Here is a 19945-nt window from a genome sequence, read left to right on the forward strand (position 1 = left end):
GCCATGACAATGTAGGAGATAAATGAGATGTATCAATGTATGCATACATTTTGCATGTTATTATTTTGTAGATCTAAGGTTTTGGGGTTGCAGATTTGTGTTTATTTTTTGCAGATGAAGGGTTTGAATCTAAATTTGGAAAAAAGGATTTTTCTAGGTGTTCACCTTGAGGGTTTTGTGGGGAAAGTTTCAAATGACCCCATCGAAGAGAACTAACCTTGCCAAGTTGAAGCCAAAGCTTTAAGGAGTGCATGTTTTCATGAGATTTACATGATAGCACAACTGCTTATTAATTTTGGTGCTTTTTGATATAAGTGCACAAGTGTTTTCAAAGATTAGGCCTTGATGGAGACAGCTACACAAGTCTTTCGGTTTGAGGACATGGAATGACATGCGTGGAGGCTAAGAGTCTTAGTTTGGAGAGAGTTGAGTTTAGGTACAACGTTGGTGCTGATTATGTTGTCATGGATATGCATATATATTTATGCATTGACACGACATGATCAAGTTTGTGATTGTTTGCTGGTAGTTTGATTTAGTTTTAGGAGATTCTTATCTCTTGGATATTGTTTAGTTCCTTGACTATGGTACTAGATTTTGAATTCTCTTGGCAAATCAGATCTGCAGTTGATTTGGTGTTTTGAGTTTTGAGATCTACATGTTCTCTTGTTGGTTGTTTTGATTTGTAGGTTACTGATGTGATGATGAGTTTGCATGTTTAATTGTTTTGGATATACGAGCTATGTACTTGTTTGGGTTGGCCACCCATTTGGTCGTAGTGAGGTGACTAGGATGTGGACTGTGTATATCCATGAGATTGATTCAATGCTGATGCAACTTCAATTAGTTGGCCTTATCTGTTGTCATATGTGCATTGGTATGTGCGCATTGAGATGAAAGGATGCATGATGGTTAGGCAATATTGGATTGGTTCTTGGTGTTTTGATAGCAGTTGTATCTTCTTCGTTTGGAAATAATGGTTTTAATTTATATCCTTTGGGAGCTCTTGGTATTGAGTTCTTTGATTGTGTTGAGGCCATGAAGGATCTTAATTTAGGTTGGTTATCGTGATGCCCAAAGAGCTTGAGTACATGATTCAATGGAAGTTTTGGCAGTGATATGGATTTGTCATTCGATGATGGATGATCTTCTACAATGTTTGTTGGTTTCATGGCGGAGCTCTTGGATCTTGTTGTTATAGGGAGAGTTCATTCACATCTTGGGTTTCATTGACAAGAGATGTTATCTTCATTTGTTTGGAGATGTTGACATCTTGTTTACCATGGAGGACTTGAGTCTTTGGTGAGGTGTCAATTTATGACTTATTGACTTTGATAGGTGCTCTTAAGCGCATGATATGTGCATTGCAGCATATGATCTTTTGAAAAGATATTAGATCATTGCTACAAGGATAGAAAGACTCTCAAATTAGGATATGTGAGAAAATGAATAAGATGTGATTGAGTCCTCCATCCATGCATCATCTTTTTTCTTTTCTCTCTTTTGGAGAGGAGTTTTGTCCCATCGGGTTTTCTCCTTTTTATCTGTTGTGAGAGATTTCATTGCATTTGCATTGTACATGGGTACCTAAAATGGTTTTGTAGTCGGGACTAATCATGCATCTTGCTCATATTGCATAATAATCTTCTCCCTAAGTTGCTTAAATTTAACTCATAGCTTAAGTTTAACTTACGCATATTATGCTACCAGAAGGTTAGTTGAACTTTATTGTTGTTTATTGTTTACGTACTTTTAGTATTTTGTGCCAAGTAGTTGTCGAGTGGTTGTACCTACCCTCACATCTCATTGGTGTTCATCTCTCTCGCTCTTGCCCTTATAAGCAGAGCTCATTGTAGATTTTATTCATCTCAATACAATTAACATTTCTGGTGAAATATTGTTCTCTCCACTGTGAAGGTTTTATAGCTGTTTGTGGTCCCATAGTGGAGTCAATACTCCAAAATAAGGATACAGATTGAAAAGATATAATATTGATAAACATATGCAAAAGAAGCAATGTTAACATAATTCTATATGCAATAGAAAGAAACAATGGGACATTCACAACATAGCATAAGAATTTACCAATGTTATCATGTGTTCCTAGTCCTTAAGGTTGGAGCTTTAATAGTGATATTGTTGGTTCTCTTGCTATTCAATAGATTGGTCATTTGCTTGAGAGCCTCACGATGATCTTGTGTTGCATTTGGAGCTTAGCATGGATTGATCAGTTTTAAGTGCTCATGGATACTTGGAGACTTAGGTGAGCTTGAAGTACTTTTGGGACTAAAGATGTGTTAAAATGGTTAGTCTATGATGGAGGCTTCAACAAAAAGTTTGAGGACCCTATCACTTGGCTGGTCATGAGTTCAACAAGGGCTTATGAGGAAATTATTCTTGGAGTGAGTCATGATGGCTTGGTTATCCCAGAGGAGCATTCTCATTTCCCACTCCTAGTCTACTCAACGGTTAGTCATCTGAGAGGCATTTGTCCATTGTTCTCAAATGCATTATGTTTTATGCTTTTTCTTCTCATGCATATGAATCTTGAGCTTTGATTTGCTAGTTTTGGAGAGTACATTTGAGGAGTGTTGGCATGTTTATATCCTTATGCATATGAGTTCACTTATGATGTCATTCATTGTTGAGAATTTAAGAGATGTTATTGTGTTGTTTTCCTAATATGGGAATGGATTTGAGTTTGATCTTCCTTGTTAGAGAGGCTTGCATATATATTGGTTACATGATACATATGTAATGTTTGATCTTGAGAATTGAATAGTTGGGTGTTGTTGCGGCTTTTCATTTAGGCATTTTAAGGAGATCATACTAGACATAGTTTAACATTTACAGGTGTATGTAGAAGGACATGCTACATGCTTTGATTTGCAAGTTCTCTCGTTGGTCTTGTTCTTCTTCTTCGATGTTTGTATTCACATGACATTAGATTTGAGGTTTATGTGGACTTATGGTGATCACCAAGTTTGTGGTCATGTATTGTTCATTGTTCTTTGGTGATGACATAGAGGGTCCTTGGTCTTTTTCCTTTGTTGCGTGTGGAGAACTTGGGGAGTTATAGATACTAGCTATGAGAGATGTATTGCAGCATATTTGTTTGTAGGTTTTGCATATCTTTGTGGATATTCCTTAGTACTACAGATATTGGTTACACCTTCTATGTGTTGCTATTGGTAGACTTGGTATGCTTCGACCATTTTCAGATTTGACATTACCCATTCAATGAGAGTTCCTCGATGTGTATTTTCTTCATTGACAAGTTTGACACATGGAGCTTGTGATTGCAATTTATGGGTTGTATATGTTTTTGGCATGAATTTATTTCCAATCATGTTCGGTATTTCTTCATTATGACAATAGCTTGGAGCTTTTGTTATCACTTGGATTTGATGCTTGTGTTCTATGGATTGGTGCATTCTCACCTTCGCTTGTTCCTCTTCTTCGATAAATGGCATGTTGGAGGATCATAGGATTTCTTGCTTGAGATGGTGGGCATCTTTGCTGTCATTGTAAGTATCTTGATAAAGCATGAGAACATTGTGAAAATTCATCAATATTTCATGTATAGCTATGATGGTGTACTTCATTGCTTGACACTTATGCAATGTATACAACAAATGGAAGAATGCTAGGATTAAGTGTTGTACAGCTTGCATAACATTGGTTTAATTTAATTATGTAAAATAATTATCTAGTTGTAGCGCATCCAAGGAGATGTGTTTAGCCAAATTAAATATTTATTTAAGGCCACTTGTAAAGTTGTAACATTGGATTAAATATTTTATGCGGGTTGCACATGGGAAACTATTTAATTTTGAGAAACTTAGTACCAAAAAATAAATGTAGGGTCACTGGATTTGTGAACTCATGATTTTGAGGCACATAGTTTTATCTTACCACTTGGTTGTATTTGTGTGAGCTTGAGTTTATAAAAGCAAGCACATATTCAGTGGTTTAAGGTTAGCTAATTGGGGTTTTTGGCTTGGTTGTCGTTGTATTGAGTCTTCTTCTAAGGAGAGCATTTGTGAAAAATGGTATGGGATTTGTGGTATACATGCTTGGACACATGGAGGATGCATTGGAGAGGCTTGATGTTTCATAAGTGTTCATGGATGTTATATCCCTAGGGTTAACTAATATAGGGTTCCATATTTGATGAAACTCGAAATCAAACTAGGACAACGATTTAAACATAAGTGAGATTGTACAAATAGTGGACTATTAATCACCATAAGCCTTAAACAATTTGGAACTGTTGATTTGGAATTGTAATTGTCAATTTGATAATAATCTTGGTAGCAGAGTACAATAACAATGTATACAAGTTACTAGTAACAGGTTGCCTTGTGGACAACCTCTATTTACATTCCAAATACCCAGTGCAACCCCCTAGTAGCACCCAACCCATTGTGTTAAAGGTTGTTGCAGCCTAGGCTTTGGCTGTCTTCCTTGCCGTTTGAACACTGATTTGTTGTTGCCACCTAGGGTTTGAGATTTCACCAAGGTCTGTTGTTACCGATGCTAATTCAATGTTGTTGGTGATCTGTTGCTTCTTGAGTGTAGGTATGGTGATGCCAAATCTTGCTGGCAAACTGGACAGCTGACGCTTGGTTGGGATTATGGCATGATAATCAAACTAGTGACTACCCTTAACAGGTTTTGCATCTACAAGCCCACCAAATCTTCTTGATTTGCATCTAAATGTGTCCCAGTATATGAGCATCCTCTGAAAAATCAGATTCGGATCTGCTACTACAGATTTATAATTGTTCAGACCTCACACAATCAGGGTTTTTGTCCTGAAAGTAAACAGCTGGTGAAAATTTGTTCAAATCATCCAGTACAGTTCAGCCTGAAAATTCCTGAACGGGAATTGCCAAGGAGAAGTACTCATGGTTTTGTCCAAATAACTCTGGATTGCCAATGCAGCCGTTTTTGTCCCAGAAATAGCAGTATTGACTATTAATAATAAACTTACATGTATGACAAATCCAATAGCTCCAAATGGAAGCTCGCCCAGCCTTTATACCTGTCCATGAATGAATTTGTAGTGTGCATCAGCACCCAAAATTTTAAATGTATTGACACCAAAAACCAACCCCAAAATTGGGTCAGCTACAAAAAGAGAATTATTATTATTTATAATATAACATGAATATAGTTTAATTACTTATAAGTCTCAGTTTGGAGACATGAAAGGGACATGACAATCCTCCCCTCTCAGATATTGCTTGTCCTCGTGCAATGATCACAACATTATCAATGCCCACTTCATGCCATTGATGCTTCTTGATCCTAGGTGCTTCTGTTGTAGATTCACTGATACTCCCAATACTGCTAGCTTAGACAGTGTTGTGATGGCTCTGTGTTGACATCTAGAACGAGACATACAAGTCATCACCATTGAGAACGTGTTCATGTCTCCAAGGTCTTTGGAGAACAATACAAATTCTTCTCAGATCGTAACATCCATCTGCCGTAAATACTAAGCCAGATCTTGACTAACTGTCACACATGGCTGATTATTGATGTGGAACTTATTTTTGTCCTGTGATCATTAATAGGTACCTTTAAGCACTAAATTTTTTGCATATTCTGTTTGTGATAGCTACAGAAGCCTTCCACCATGTTAAAATATGCTTTTTCCTTGAATAGTTTTCATAATATGTGAACATCTAGTCCACAAACCCAACAAATCTACAACATTTTTTACAAGTTTTCCTCTGAGATCCAAAAACCACCTTTGAGATGCAAACATTCTATCTAGTTTAATGGCAGTTGACATGCTAGGGATGGTAGTCATGTTCAGATTAAGAATTTCAAGCATCATATTAACAAATTTAATCAAAAAATCAAAATCATGAGAAGCGGTTGACTGGTTTTCAATGATACTCCTATCCTTTCTTTCAACTTCTATTATCACCTGGAACTTATCCAAGTTTCTTAAACCATGTAATGAAAACAACGCAGCACATGTTTTATTTTCAGGCTTCTCCAGCAGTCTCAATGCATTCAACCAGAAATAGAAAGCTTCTGATTGCACTTTTTCTACTAGATGTTTAAGTATACAACTTGTTGCAGGACAAATGCTAAGACAGCATGGATTCCAATTTTGCAAGCTCTCCATATATTCCTTTGATTAATCATATCATTTGTAACATCCAAAGTTAACTTTTCCTCTTGGGCCCAGCCATAGTCCTGGAAAACACAAAGATTTGTTTGTTTTCATTTTGTTATGTTCAACGGCATAATCATCCATGACCCTTCCTTCATCTACCAGTCCAGATTTATGAACTTGGCATGACTTCAAAAGTGTTGGGATTTAATAGCATAAACGATAATCGCAAGAATCTGGCTGCCAAACACATACAAGAAACTGCTTCACTTTATCAAGAGATTCAAGACACAACAGATGATAACGACAAAGTGTGCCCCTGAGCTTAATAACATAATTATTTTTGTCAGTTTAATTCATAGCCATCACTGAGGTATTGAGGCATAGGTTTGTGTTCTCTGGTTTGCCAAGTGTTTGTCTTTTTACAAGCATGCCTATGATAAAGTTTATTGTTGTCTAATTTACAGTAGGATACTCTCCTACCTTATGTAAAACGATGCTTACAAGCATGCCTTTGATAAAGTTTATTGCTATCTGACATACAGTACGACACTTTCCTACCTTATGTAAAACAATGCTGAATAAAAAAGGATCTTCCCCTGTCAAGGTAACCAATTTTTCCTTGGCTACAAGTGAAGCATATCTAGCATTTTCTGAACTGAACCCTCCTTCCATTTGATTCTTAATTCTATGGCAAATTTATACTTGAAGGTTTATCTGAGAAGAAACATTTTTTTACCAGCCAATTGTCCTCTTAAGAATCTTCTAGAACAACAACTGTTCCTAGTTGGTTTGAGAAAACCTCATTCCGCACCTTTGGCCATAACTTTTCAGCAGAGTAGACAGAAACTCCTTTGTCCATCCCTGGTCACGTGTATCCCCATATCCAAAAATGGATACGTATCCGATACGGCCGGGATACGTATCCGATAATACTATACCTAAGCATGACCAAAAAAACCTTGATTTTCCAACCAGACCAGATGCTATGTGATTTGATTATTTTAAAAATTGACATAAATCTTCCTAAATTTAATTGAAAAAAACTTCATGCATTTTCGACGAAAAAAAAGGTATAAACAAAATCTACACCAAATGAGAAAGACAAATGAAATGTTTTTCTGTTTCAGTGACCCATTTTTGGGTTATCTTCAAATGCAACTCCACTATTTTTGCATACTGTAAATTGTGTTATGATTATTTATGCAGCAATTATGTGTCTATATTGCTTTTGAAGTAATGAAAATCTCCTCTAATAACTTTAAAAATTGTGTTAAACATATCTGTATGTGTTTTATATGAATGTTGTATCCAGCCGTATAAATATTGGTGTTCTTGAAAAAAGGCCGTATCCATATCCAATATCGTATCTGTATTTGTATCTGTATCCATGTCCATGCAACGTTGCTTTTCAATGTTGCATGTTAGATCTACTAACCAGAAAAGTGTAGCCTGTCTTTTGTACCAATCAAGATGAAACCTAATCTCAGTTATGGATACTAATTCTACAAGCTGATGAGCATCCACACCAACGAAATAGTGATGGCAAAGCTTTCTTAGTATTTGTGAAGCAAGGTAGTGAAGACTTGTTGGTAAGCTCTTGTCGTTGATTATAGCAAGCAAGGTTTCAAAACCCTTATCATGAAGAGATATGCGTCTAATTGCTTTAGAAGACAGTGTCTTGAAAAATGATATTGCACAAACAATGTAACGAGGACCAGAGTTTGCATATGCTAAGAGAAGATTCACCTGCACTGGGTGTGTCACTATTGATCCCATGGTGAGTTTCACCAACAAAAACAACATAGATGTTATAATCTCATCCGTTGACAATTTCAACATCAAAATTTTGCCACTCTTGTGTTGCACATGCATGAGTAGGTAAATAAACCATCCTTGTGAGTAGGCATATAGCGTCAACCTTTATTTGAGGTTTGGTTCTCATTGCATTTAACACTTCCAAAACTTTCTTCAAAACAATTGATGAAAAGTCTCTTGAGAACTCACATAGACAACATGTAGTTGTAGATACATTGTTTCCAATGGGAAGAACTTTTGTTTCTAACTTTCTAAGTCACGAACATTCCTAGAACAATCATCCCGCTCAGGAAAATTCCCTTGATAACTCAAATGAAGATTGTCCACCTTCAATGTCCAAGGCTGCAAAGAAGTTCAGGTTACTTTTTATCCTCCAACCTTGTAGTTTAGACAGTTGTACTGTCATTTCTGAAAAATAAATTGAATGAATGATTCAATAATCGGATAATTACATTGAACGATATACACACGTATATATAGAGGTTACAAGACGATGTTCTACAATTAGAACATAACATTAAAGTAAAAGATTAAAGAGCTAAACACTAAATTAAGCGTGAAAGCTAAATTAAGCTTAAAAGCTAATTACATAATAAAAAGCTAACTTAACAAGCTAAATAAGTCAACGACTTAAAATAGAAGATGACCATTATAGAAGATATCAATATTATTTTAACACCCCTCCCTAATGGTCATCATACTCAATACCCTACAGAAAACACTGCAAGCATTATGATCACAAATGCAAAGAACACTCTGCTGCTACAAAGACCCTCCCAGGATCTGCAAAATGTAAATGACCAAGAGTACCAAAAGCCATCCAAGCGAATGTAGCCTTCACACACGAATTAGAGATTTGACACAGGTGAATTATTGATACCTGAAACAATGATTTTGAGGAAAAAATCAGCAAACCCTTTTGCAGAAGAGTTCCAACTCCAAAATTGACTGCAAGATACTACGGTTGCAAATGCACGCCCTGGCAGGTGCGACCCAAACTGACTAGAACAAAGCTCGATTTTTGAGGAGAAAAATCGATCAAAACCAAAGAACTTCACATATTACAGATGATTTTTGAGGAAAAAATCGTAAAAACCAGCAAACAATTTTTTAAGAAAAAATAGTGAAAACCTAGAAATCCCACGCAAGCTTTGTTGATGACAGATAATAATTTTTAAGGAAAAAAAATTTGAAACCCTGTGAACAATTTTTGAGGAAAAAAATGTGAAAACCAAGATAACTAAAATCTTACGCGAATATCGCGGATTACAGATGAGATAATTTTTAAGGGAAAATTATAAACCCTACAAACAATTTTTGAGGAAAAAATCAGAAAACCAACAAACAATTTTTCAGGAAAAAATCGCGAAAACCCCGGGACCTGTAAGATGAGGTCTGGCCTAAATCAATCTAATAAAGGTAACGATATTCAGATATTGTGAACATGCACTGTTTCCAGGTGTTGTGGCAGTTGTTGAACTTTTGTCTGTGTTCCAACATGATGCTGGTCAAAGATGCCATCACGGAAACCGAGGTTGATTGAAGTCAACTGAGTGAAAGCAAGAGACAAAAGAATCTGATTTTATTTTTTTTAAATCAAAATAGAAGCAGCTGCTGAAAAAACTGAAACCTTTGGAGGAGAATTCTAGCCTGAATTCCAAGGTGCAAATTTTGAGGTTTGGAAGAAACCCATAAATTAAAATTTTCTTTTTTGCAAACTTAAAACAGCATAAATGGTGCCCAAAAAAAAGACCAACCCAAAAAAGCTCTCGAAAAACCCACCAAGAATCTGAAAAATAGAATGCAGATCCGACAGCTCAAAAATCGAGGCACAGAAAACAATGCACCCAAAAAAATTGACGACGACCCAGTTGAGGTCTCGAAACACCCACCAAGAATCTACAACCAAAATAAAATTTCGACTTGAATTGAAGGGTCAAAACCCTAGTCGAAAATTGCAGAAACCCTAGGAAAATTTTCAATCTGCAAAAAAAGCCTCCAGGTTGCAAGCCCGAAAATCTCTAGAACCCTAAAAAAAACATGAACTGCTGCCCAGCACAAAGAAATTCACCCACAAACTAGAAACCCTCAAAAAGCCTTCAAAAAAACAAAATCGTTTTTTTATAAAAAAATAATAAAAAAAATCTGGAAAATATTCCAAGGAAGAAGGCCATGAATTTTTATTAAAAAATCCGCCAAACTTTAAAGAATCCCATCGACCCGCTCTGATACCATGAAAAATAAATTGAATGAATGATTCAATAATCAGATAATTACATTGAACGATATACACACGTATATATAGAGGTTACAAGGCGATGTTCTATAATTAGAACATAACGTTAAAATAAAAAATTAAAGAGCTAAACGCTAAATTGAGCGTGAAAGCTAAATTAAGCTTAAAAGCTAATTACATAATAAAAAGCTAACTTAACAAGCTAAATAAATCAACAACTTAAAATAGAAGATGACCACTAAAAATAGAAGATGACCATTATAGAAGGATATTAATATTATTTTAAAAATTTCCTCCCATGCATTTTCTTCTAAAAGGAATTAATGTTATTTCTCTCAGAAATAGCATTAATTTCTATTTCACCTAACTCTTGCCTTCCATTCTCATGATATAGCCTATTTTTGGCTTCACACCTTTCATCCTGTTGCTTCTGAACAGGTGATGTACCTTCATCAACCAGTTCACTCTCATCACAATCCATAGGAACATGCTCTGAATCCAAAGGCAGTACAGATTTCACATTAAAGTGATCGTGACAAACTTTGCTGCTGTTAAATTGAGTGAATAATTCACATCATTTGTAGTTCCAACCACTATCTCTTCTCCTGCACTGAGACCATATAAAAATCCTTGTCAAAAACTAGAAAAGACTTTTCCTCTAGTTCAAAAATGTACTAGTCTTCTCTGCCTGTAACTGTCTAAGACTCTAAACTTTTCAATCAAGCATACGCTTTTTCTCTGAAGTGATCTCAGTAATTGTTGTAAGTCTGAAAATTCACAGTTCATAATGCCTTTATAATTCCTGATCGTTTCTATAAAGAGGCTGCCTTCTGTTAACCCATTTCTCAATACTTCTATTGAAATTCCTATTTCTTGAGACTGTGGCAAGGCCACCAAATTAGCCCATCTCCTACGAAATGTTACCTTGTCTGTCCATGGAAATGTAACATCTTTATTCTAGTAAAAATATAAAATTCCCTCTCATTTGATTTACTTTTCTTTAGCTGAACATGGTGTTCTGATTAAGCTAGTTGGTGAACTCTCAGTATCAGTAAATAATAAATACAGAGCACTGAGCTAATAGATTTCCACCAAAAGCATAGGCTGAGTCCTCTTTTGATGTTGCAAGAGATATGGGTCCAGAATCAAGCTTCTGAATATCCCTCATCAAAGAAAAATGAACTCCCAGATCCCAAATCAGAATTTATAGACGGTTTAGGGCAAAAAAATTTATGCACCCTTCCAATTTTTCCATATAAGGATGTTTTTCATGATGGCAAAACTAAAATATTTCTGTTGTTAGTCTCATATACTGAGCTAAAATGATAAGGGTAATTGGATTACTTACCTCTAAATTTAGATTATGTTGAATGACTCACTACAACACAACCATCCCTATGACTTAGAATTTTGGCATTAGAATCAACTAGGACAACCTCCTCAACATGGTAGCTCTGAAAAATTAATTACCTATTGCAACGGCTCACCTTCTGACGGATCAATGGGCAGTTCGTGGATTGGAACATTTACTTCTCTTCATGTTCAACAAGAAAAAGCTTGCTACATCTTAACTTCATCAATGTTATGCTCGTGTTTTGATTGTACATCCTTCTTCTCTTAAGTAATGGAATGAGGCATGGTATACTGCAAAGGAGTACAATATTCTTCTATTGCACCCATCAATTTTGTAAAAAAGAGAAAAATAGATATCTTCTCTTGCATATCTTCAATCTTTTCGATAAGATCATTGTATATGTCATAACAGGCAATCACGTGATCTATTATGACTAGATCTTTCTCATTCTCCTTTTGCAATTTATTTTGTGATATCTTTCTTATCAGTTCCTCGTATTTTAGAAAAGAGAGAGTTGCCTTCAGCTTTTCTAACTGATGTATATATTTTTCATAACTTTCAGCAGTTTCTGCAACCTGAGATTTATAGTAAATTACCATTGCAATCTCTTCTCTGCCCTCGCTGTAAAGATCCTTTACAAGATATCTCTTATGGAATGCAATGATCAACATTCCCCTTCAATCAGATGATTCACATGCTGGCAAGATTCCAATTCTGATACCACTATTATATCCCTAGGGTTAGCTAGTATAGGGTTCTATTTAAGTGAGATCATGCAGATAGGGGATTGCTGATCACCATTAAGCCTTAAACAATTTGCAACTGTAGATTTGGAGTTGTAATTGTCAATTTGATAATAATCTTGGTAGCAGAGTACAATAGCAATGTATACAAGTTACAAGTAATAGGTTGCCTTGTCGATAACCTCCATTTACATTGCAAATACCCAATGCAAGCTCCTGATGGCACCCAACCCACTGTGTTGAATGTTGCTGCAGCCTAGGGTTTGACTGTCTTCCTTTCCTTTTGAACACTGATTTGTTGTTGCTGCCTAAGGTTTGAGATTCTCACCCAAGTCTGCTGTTGCCAGTGCTAATTCAGTGTTGTTGTTGGTGATCTGGTGATTCTTGAGTGCTGGTATGGTGATGCACTTCGCTCAAGGTGATGCCAAGTCTTGCTGGCAAACTGGAAAGCTGATGCTTGGTTGGGATTATGGCATGATAATCGGACTAGTGACTGCCCTTAAGAGGTTTTGCGTCTACAAGCCCAACAAATCTTCTTGATTTGAATCCAAATGTGTCCCAATAGGTGTGCACCCTTTGGAAACTCAGATTCAGATCTGCTGCTACAGATTTATAATTGTTCGGACCTCCTCACCCAATCAAGGTTTTCATCCTGACAGTAAACAGCTGGTGAAAATTTGTTCAAATCATCCAGTATAGTTCAGCCTGCACTCCCTGGATGGACATTGCCAAGGAGAAGTACTCGGGATTTCATCCAAATACATCTGGATTGCTGCAGGGGTTTCCGTCCCAGCAATGGCAATATTATTTAAGTTTAAGTATGTGACAAACTCTGATGCCTCCAAATGGAAGTTCACCCAGCCTTTATACATGTTTGTGGATGAATTGGTAGTGTATGTTGGCTCCCAAAATTGAAAATGTATTGGTGCCAAAAACTGACCCCAAAATTGGGTCCGCTACAAGAGGAGAATTTATTATTATTAATAATATAATATAAATATAGTGTCAATAAACACTATATTTATTCATATTAAAAGTCTCAGCTGAGGGACATGAGAGGGACAAGACAATGGAGGCTTTATAAATTTATCATAATTTTTCATTGCTGAATTATTGAGAATGGATGCTTTTGGAGGCTAGGTTTTTCCCTATATGAGAGTTTTCCTAGGATTTATATTATGTTATCTTGTGATATATCTATGATCTTTGCATATGATACTTGCATGCTTGATTTTCTCTCATGAGGTTGTGTAAGAAATGGATTGATCATCCTAGTTGGCTTTCCAAACATATGAGGTATTATATCATTGTAATGACAATACATGTAAAGTATAAATATCACAAGCATAAATTTATTGTCAAGATACACTACAAAAAAAATTCAAAAAATTAAAGATACTAAAACAAAACAGAAAAAGAACATACAAATTTGCATGGACAATTTCAACCAAATCCAGAATAAAAATGTACAGATGTACTTAAAAGCTAAACATTGAGTATAAAGAATTGTTGAAGCAATGAAAGCTAATGTCACATGAATAGGGACACAATATAGTAGAACATGGTGGCATGCCTGACTGCTACATCTCACAATTTTTTAATGAAAAGAGAAGAGGTAGAATAGACCATAGCAATGCCAAAAGACAAGACTGCAACGATTTGTGCATTCTAAAGAGGTTAAAATTAAAGAGTATTTTGGCAAGGTCTTCCCGTGTATTCATAAAGTTAACTATTTACACACTAGTGGGCTTAAAATAAGACAGCTTTTCATGTTGCTAGATATAAAGTCGTTGGACAGTGTGAAGGACAGAAATAAACAAAATGGTTGGACAGCTCAAATGGCTGTAAAATGTTGATGATAATCTGGACGGCAAAAACAATTCTAAAGAGCACATTAATAATAAGAGTAAATGGAAAGTAGGTAGACAGCCAGAAACACTAAATGACATTGTAAGAGTTCTTGTTGATATCTACAAACTTCTCTTATGTAAAGAAATGGCAAAGAAACATGTCCAGTGATATAGTAATCACATTTCCAAACAAGTCAGGATTCTCTTATGCAATCAAATCACAGAGAAATAGAAACTATGATACAACAATAAAGTCATATAAATTGGCATCCAATCCTAATGATTAGGCCCTCCAATGTCCAAAATCTTCTATATGTCTTCAAATTTCTGATTATTCAGCCATTCATGTAGTCCTTGTGTATATCCAAAACACCTCCTACCGATTAGGCCTTCCCAAAGCTGAAATTTCTGCATGTTTTCAAATCTCAAATTACTCAACCCTTGATATACTCCTTGGGTATATCAAGTACACCACCTAACTATCAAACCCTTTGCAGTTCTGGATTTTTTGTTTGTTTCCAAAATTTTGGATATATGCTCAGTCTATGTCCTCCCACTACAAGCTAAGATACCTACTGTAGCTATTTACCAGATTCAGATTACAATTAGAGGCATTCCAATTTGGAGATTTTATTAAAAAAATCTTGATTGTTGTTCGGACATTCAAATTATACTTCTTGATTCTGGGTCCTTTCCGGGAAAGTTAACCAAATTTTTTAGTTTAAGTTGGGTTGACTAAAAACACAAAAGTCATTCTAGTGTACATAAAATATATCTAATGTCAATTACATCACTCAAACAATTGCATTAGAATAAATTTCATGGACTGAAGGTAATATCTAGCAATCAAGAATCAATGTTGTTTTAGAATTTAAAGACCAAAAATGCAGATTTTTCACAGAGAGCTCACAACACTTACCCAAGAAAAAAGCAATTTACTTCTCAAATCTCCAAATATAAAATCGATAAATTTGTCAACATTGTGCCTGTGAACACAAACAAGATCAGCACAATCAACATCTATTCAAAAATTAAAAGGGTAATTACGATACCAAGCTCAGGAACATACTGTTTAGCAGATGACCATATTCCCACTTCAAAATTCTCAAAGCAGAATTCAATGAACTCATTGCAATAAGGCCTTCTGTAAACTGCAATTTTGGAGAGAAAAACAGAATCAACGTCAGAATTTTGAAAAGCAAAATCAGAAGAAACTTTAGAAAAAAAGCCTCCTATAAACTGCAGCTAATTAGAGAAAATTAACCGTCCCCATGAAATTCTCAAACCAAAATTTGATGAGCTCAATCCAAACAAATCTACTACAAACGTCACCCAAGGAAAAGGTAACACGGTATCCAACAAGAGAACAGACACATTTTGTAAAATTAATAAAAATATCTTATTAAATTTAGATAAGTTTGTGCATTTTTATCTTCAAAATAACTTACCAAAATGCTTGTTGACTTTTCCATCAGCAGGTCGGTTAGGGCGCTTTTCACTCTTGAAGTATGTGTCTAAAAGTAATCCATTCACATCAAGAACAAGCAATTTCTTCTTTGCAGGGACAACCATTGTTGTCTCTACACCGACAGCAATTTACTGCCACACCTCAGCCTTCTAATCAAATTGCCTAGATGACTCTTTAATGCGGATTTCGTAACTGCAACTTGTAAAAATGCTGCCAATATTTGTTTCACTTTTAACTCAAAATAGATAGCCAAAAACCATGTCTGGTCTCTCCCTGATTGAGAACACTACACCAAAGACCTGACAGAGTGACCTACCTATGCACCAAGCTTGCCAAATAACCACCGCAAGTTTTTACACCCTCAGGAAGAAGAATCAACAGGTTTCACAGTTGCAGAGAAGTTTTATCAAAATTTATCCCCCTTGCTTTGCTTCAAAACAATCAAAACAGAAACAGAATTGATTTCAGTGCATGTATGGAGAACCACTTCATTAAGATCCTATATTAAAAAAAAGGAAGGAAATCAATGCTAATCTTGCTACAAGATAACATTGTTACAAATCTTATGAAACACTCGACAAACTACTAAATGTATTCAAAAGCATTATACATTATGAGTTTATTACTGTTGTCCTTATTGAATTCCAAAAATCTGAAATTCAAGAAAGTTGAGAATATGGTACGCTTGCAGGTTGCAGGCAATATATATTTTAAACCAAAAAAATGAAGAGAGAAGAGTCCAAGACAGCTTCTAAATAAATCAGAAACTTCAAATAAAACCTATGTTCCTGATACTTTTCCCCAGGTTAGGTACTGCTGGGATCAGCAGTTATATTTTTTACCCAGCTTTGGTAAAGCAGGAATCAGCCATTTTCATATAGATATAAAACTGTGTGTTAGGTTTTTTTTTCCTTTTTTATGTTTTTTTTTCAATTCTTTATCTTTTATTATTTTTTAAAAACCAAGTTTTACCAGCTTGTTCCCAGATTTGACCTTGATTGTAACCAGGCCTGTCCATTCAATCGTACCCAGGCCTCTTGAGTCGGCCGTGGTACATCTCAGGACAGGTTCAGGACATACCCTAGCTGTACGGCAGCCAGGCCAGAACCAGGACCATACCATTTAAAGTGCAGCGTGGCAACCTCCATGTCTTGCAAGTAACATGGAATTAAACTACTTTAGCAAGATTATGAACACCCATGACCAACATTCATAAATAATACATAAAATTTTAGAAAAGGAGATAAACTGACAAGCACACAAAATTCCTTATTTTGAAACTCAAAACAAGCAATCTCACTAGTTCTTAGGTTTTAACATAAATGTTTCTAAAGCATACAACCAAACTAAAACAGAGAACGAGCATAGATTTTTCCAACTGTTTCTTAGGTTTTAACATAAATGTACTTTAAGGAAACAAAAAAACTCAGAATCCTTCCCACTGTTTCTTAGGTTTATTTGAGCAAAGTCAGAAAACACCCTAGAATAATGGCATGTAAAGGCAGAAAACGTAAGGCTCGGACGCAAGGCATTAAGGGTTCTCTTAAGAATCTCTCTATTCTTGAAGAATAAACACTAAAAACTGAATATCATACTAGCTCCTCCTTAAATTTACTTAAACAAAGTTTGAAGATTTCATAGGACAGACATTTAAGGAACGGAATAGAAAATATCGGATTAAGTTTATTTGATCAATGTTCTAAGAATTTATAGCACAGAGATTTAAATAACGAAATAGAAAGGATCGGAACGATCAAATTCAGGCTTTTTTAAACATTTCTATGTACTTGGATACAAAATTTAAAAAATATAGGAAAAACTTAGAAAACCATTATCACTCCAGGTAACTTTACATCAACAAGTTCGGAAGTTTCCAAGCATAAAGGCATTTAACACCAGATAAGAAAAGCTTAAAAATTCCAGGTTTCTCTTTAACAACTGTATGACCTTGAAGAGAGAAATAGATGTATAACAGTAAAACAAAAATTTAGAAAAAACAGAAAATCTTCTTACTCGTTAAGTTTTCGCGAATAAAGTCCAAAATTTAATGTTACGAGCTTAAATTTCCGAAGCCGGCCTTTAAAAGAAGACATGCATGCTCTGAACTCAGAAAAAAGCCTTAAGAATGTACTGTTGTAGTTCCAAAATCTACCTTTCAAATATTGAAGATATGCGATTACGAACAATATTCGACCTTAGCCTATAAATAAGAGCTTAAATAAGAACTGAAAAAGCATCATGTGCTCACATACTTGGAATCCAAAGCACTCCGCTGGCCCGGCCAACAAGCATAAAATCCTTTTACAGTGAAAAGATGCAATAGAACCAAAGAACTCTGAGCAAAGAATCTCCAAGAATAACAGATCTGCTGCTTATTTGAGAGCTTCGATGAAAAACAATGTAAGCTTAAAAAATATTTAATTCGAATGCATGAAACCTAGCAAATCTGGTCTCTACGGAATCGTCTCTAAGGAGGCGTTACAGGTTGTAGCAAGATTGAAGCAACTTCCAATTCAAAATCTTATGAAGTGCAGAGAAATTGAATGTCTGACGAACGAAAGAATTTAGGGTCTAACCCTATCGTGATTCCACATAGTTTGGAGCACGTCTTCCTGCGGCAAGAATAAAAATTACTAAATTTAATTTTCTCTCCACTTACAACACAAGACTTTTTTTTAACAACTTTTATTGGGCGGGATATCGAATCTCCTTCGTGCACCGTCAGATGCACGTGCTTTTAAACTTCGTTCTACTCAAATAAACCTAGATACGCATTGAAGGAATCAATATGAGCATATCTGATTTCAGAGCAAGGGATAAACTTTAGAGGACATTACCTAAACTAGTTCCTAGAACTAAATTACGATGTATGTTTTTAAGTACAATGCATATTGCAATATCAAAATATAAATCATTTTATAATTTTTTTGAATCGTGAAAAAAATTAGAAAATAGGGCGTGTGGTTTAGAAGGTTGATATAACTTAAATTTGGATTTTTTATATATAAAAATTAAAATAAAATATTTTATTTTGATATCTTTACTATAATAAAAAAATTAAAATAGTTTTTTATTTATAGAGGTCTTGGGGTTGATCTTGTCTTTATCAACAGAGTGTTAATCCCTTCTTGAGGAAGGATTGATGAAGGTGAATTTCGATGGGCTTCTCAGGTGAATGTCCCTAAGAGGATGTGTCATTTGTGATTGAAATGGAAGGATTTTAGCAATGGAAGATACCAAATGGCACAAATAACAAGGCCAAATTTCAAGCAGACTCAAGAGGGGTGAAGTTATGAAGATGAATGGGCTATAAGAAAGTTCAATTAGAAGTGGATTTGCTGATAACCATCAATGTGATTCCGTGAAGAAAGATGTTGAACTAGAAATTGCAAAAATCGTACACCAAATATTAGAGGGTCTAGCAAAGTTAAATCTCTCACATATACCATGAGGGAAACTAAGTGGCTAACAAATTGGCCAAATCGACCATTGAAATGATGGTAGAGTTGATGTTAAGTTGGCAAATTGTTGGGATTTTTATATAAATATTACTTATATAATATAATATATTATGAAATATATAATATTTATTAGAATATTTTATAATATAATATTATGTAATATGATATACTATAATATTATGACCTCATGTATTTCTCTATCGTATGCTAAAAAATATTGAAATCAATGAGTGTAATAATCATCGTCAATATATTATAATATTCAGAATAATAGAAAAAAATGGAGCGTGGGAGCAGGGTCGAGTGAAGGAGTAGAGAGGAGCAGGAGCAAATCGCCAGGGGCGTGCAAAACCATGGAGTTGATCAACATTGGATCCCAGGAGATAATCTAACTGACAGGCACGATCGTTCAAAGGTTGAAGACCCAAATTGTAGCAAGTGGAGTGAATAAGTGGGCAAGGAAATTCCTATGGAAGCTTTGTGCGCAAGAGCCAAAGCCAACATGGAAAGCCTTAAACATGGGTGGCAGGATAATCACAACCCTCAATGGGTCTTTGAAGGCGATCAATGGGTTGATAAATGTGATCTAGCATTCTTCAAGGAAAGTCGCTCTACAGTCAAATATTAAGGGAACCTTAAGGAGAAGTGACCAGTGCAAAACTTGAATGGCAAATATGGAGCAAACCGAAGGAAAAATCAAATTCGTGGCAAATGGGAATCGGCATGGATTCATAAGCAAGGGCTAGTTAAATTTAAAAATCAAAACTGGCCCCCCTACCAGAGGCAATGGTAGAATCATCCAAAGGACCTGAACAAGCAATCGGAAAGTCTCCATAAGCAAGGACTCCAAAGAGGAAGGAATGGGTGGTCCAGGAAAATTGG

The 19945-nt window shown here is 35.4% G+C and overlaps 1 protein-coding gene across 5 annotated transcripts in view; it reads right to left on the bottom strand.

Annotated features, from left to right (window-relative positions):
- The window catches only part of LOC131078961 (uncharacterized), a 36080-nt gene extending 17749 nt beyond the window's left edge, over positions 1-18331 (bottom strand). The window contains exons 1-6 of one of the 5 annotated variants that reach the window (XM_058016818.2): positions 17855-18331; positions 17616-17679; positions 15919-16032; positions 15583-15812; positions 15204-15285; positions 15054-15120 (exon numbers count right to left, since the gene is read on the bottom strand). In XM_058016818.2, coding sequence (XP_057872801.2) covers positions 15054-15120; positions 15204-15285; positions 15583-15706 — 273 coding nt within the window. In that variant the 5' untranslated portion in view covers positions 15707-15812; positions 15919-16032; positions 17616-17679; positions 17855-18331. Of the gene's footprint in view, positions 1-15053; positions 15121-15203; positions 15286-15582; positions 16033-17615; positions 17703-17850 lie in introns of all 5 variants that reach the window. The other 4 variants (XM_058016819.2, XM_058016815.2, XM_058016817.2 and 1 more) reach the window with 4 other exon arrangements.
- Between the last annotated feature and the right edge of the window lie 1614 nt (positions 18332-19945).

Source organism: Cryptomeria japonica, chromosome 10, assembly GCF_030272615.1.
Source record: "Cryptomeria japonica chromosome 10, Sugi_1.0, whole genome shotgun sequence".
Classification (NCBI taxonomy): Eukaryota; Viridiplantae; Streptophyta; class Pinopsida; order Cupressales; family Cupressaceae; genus Cryptomeria; species Cryptomeria japonica.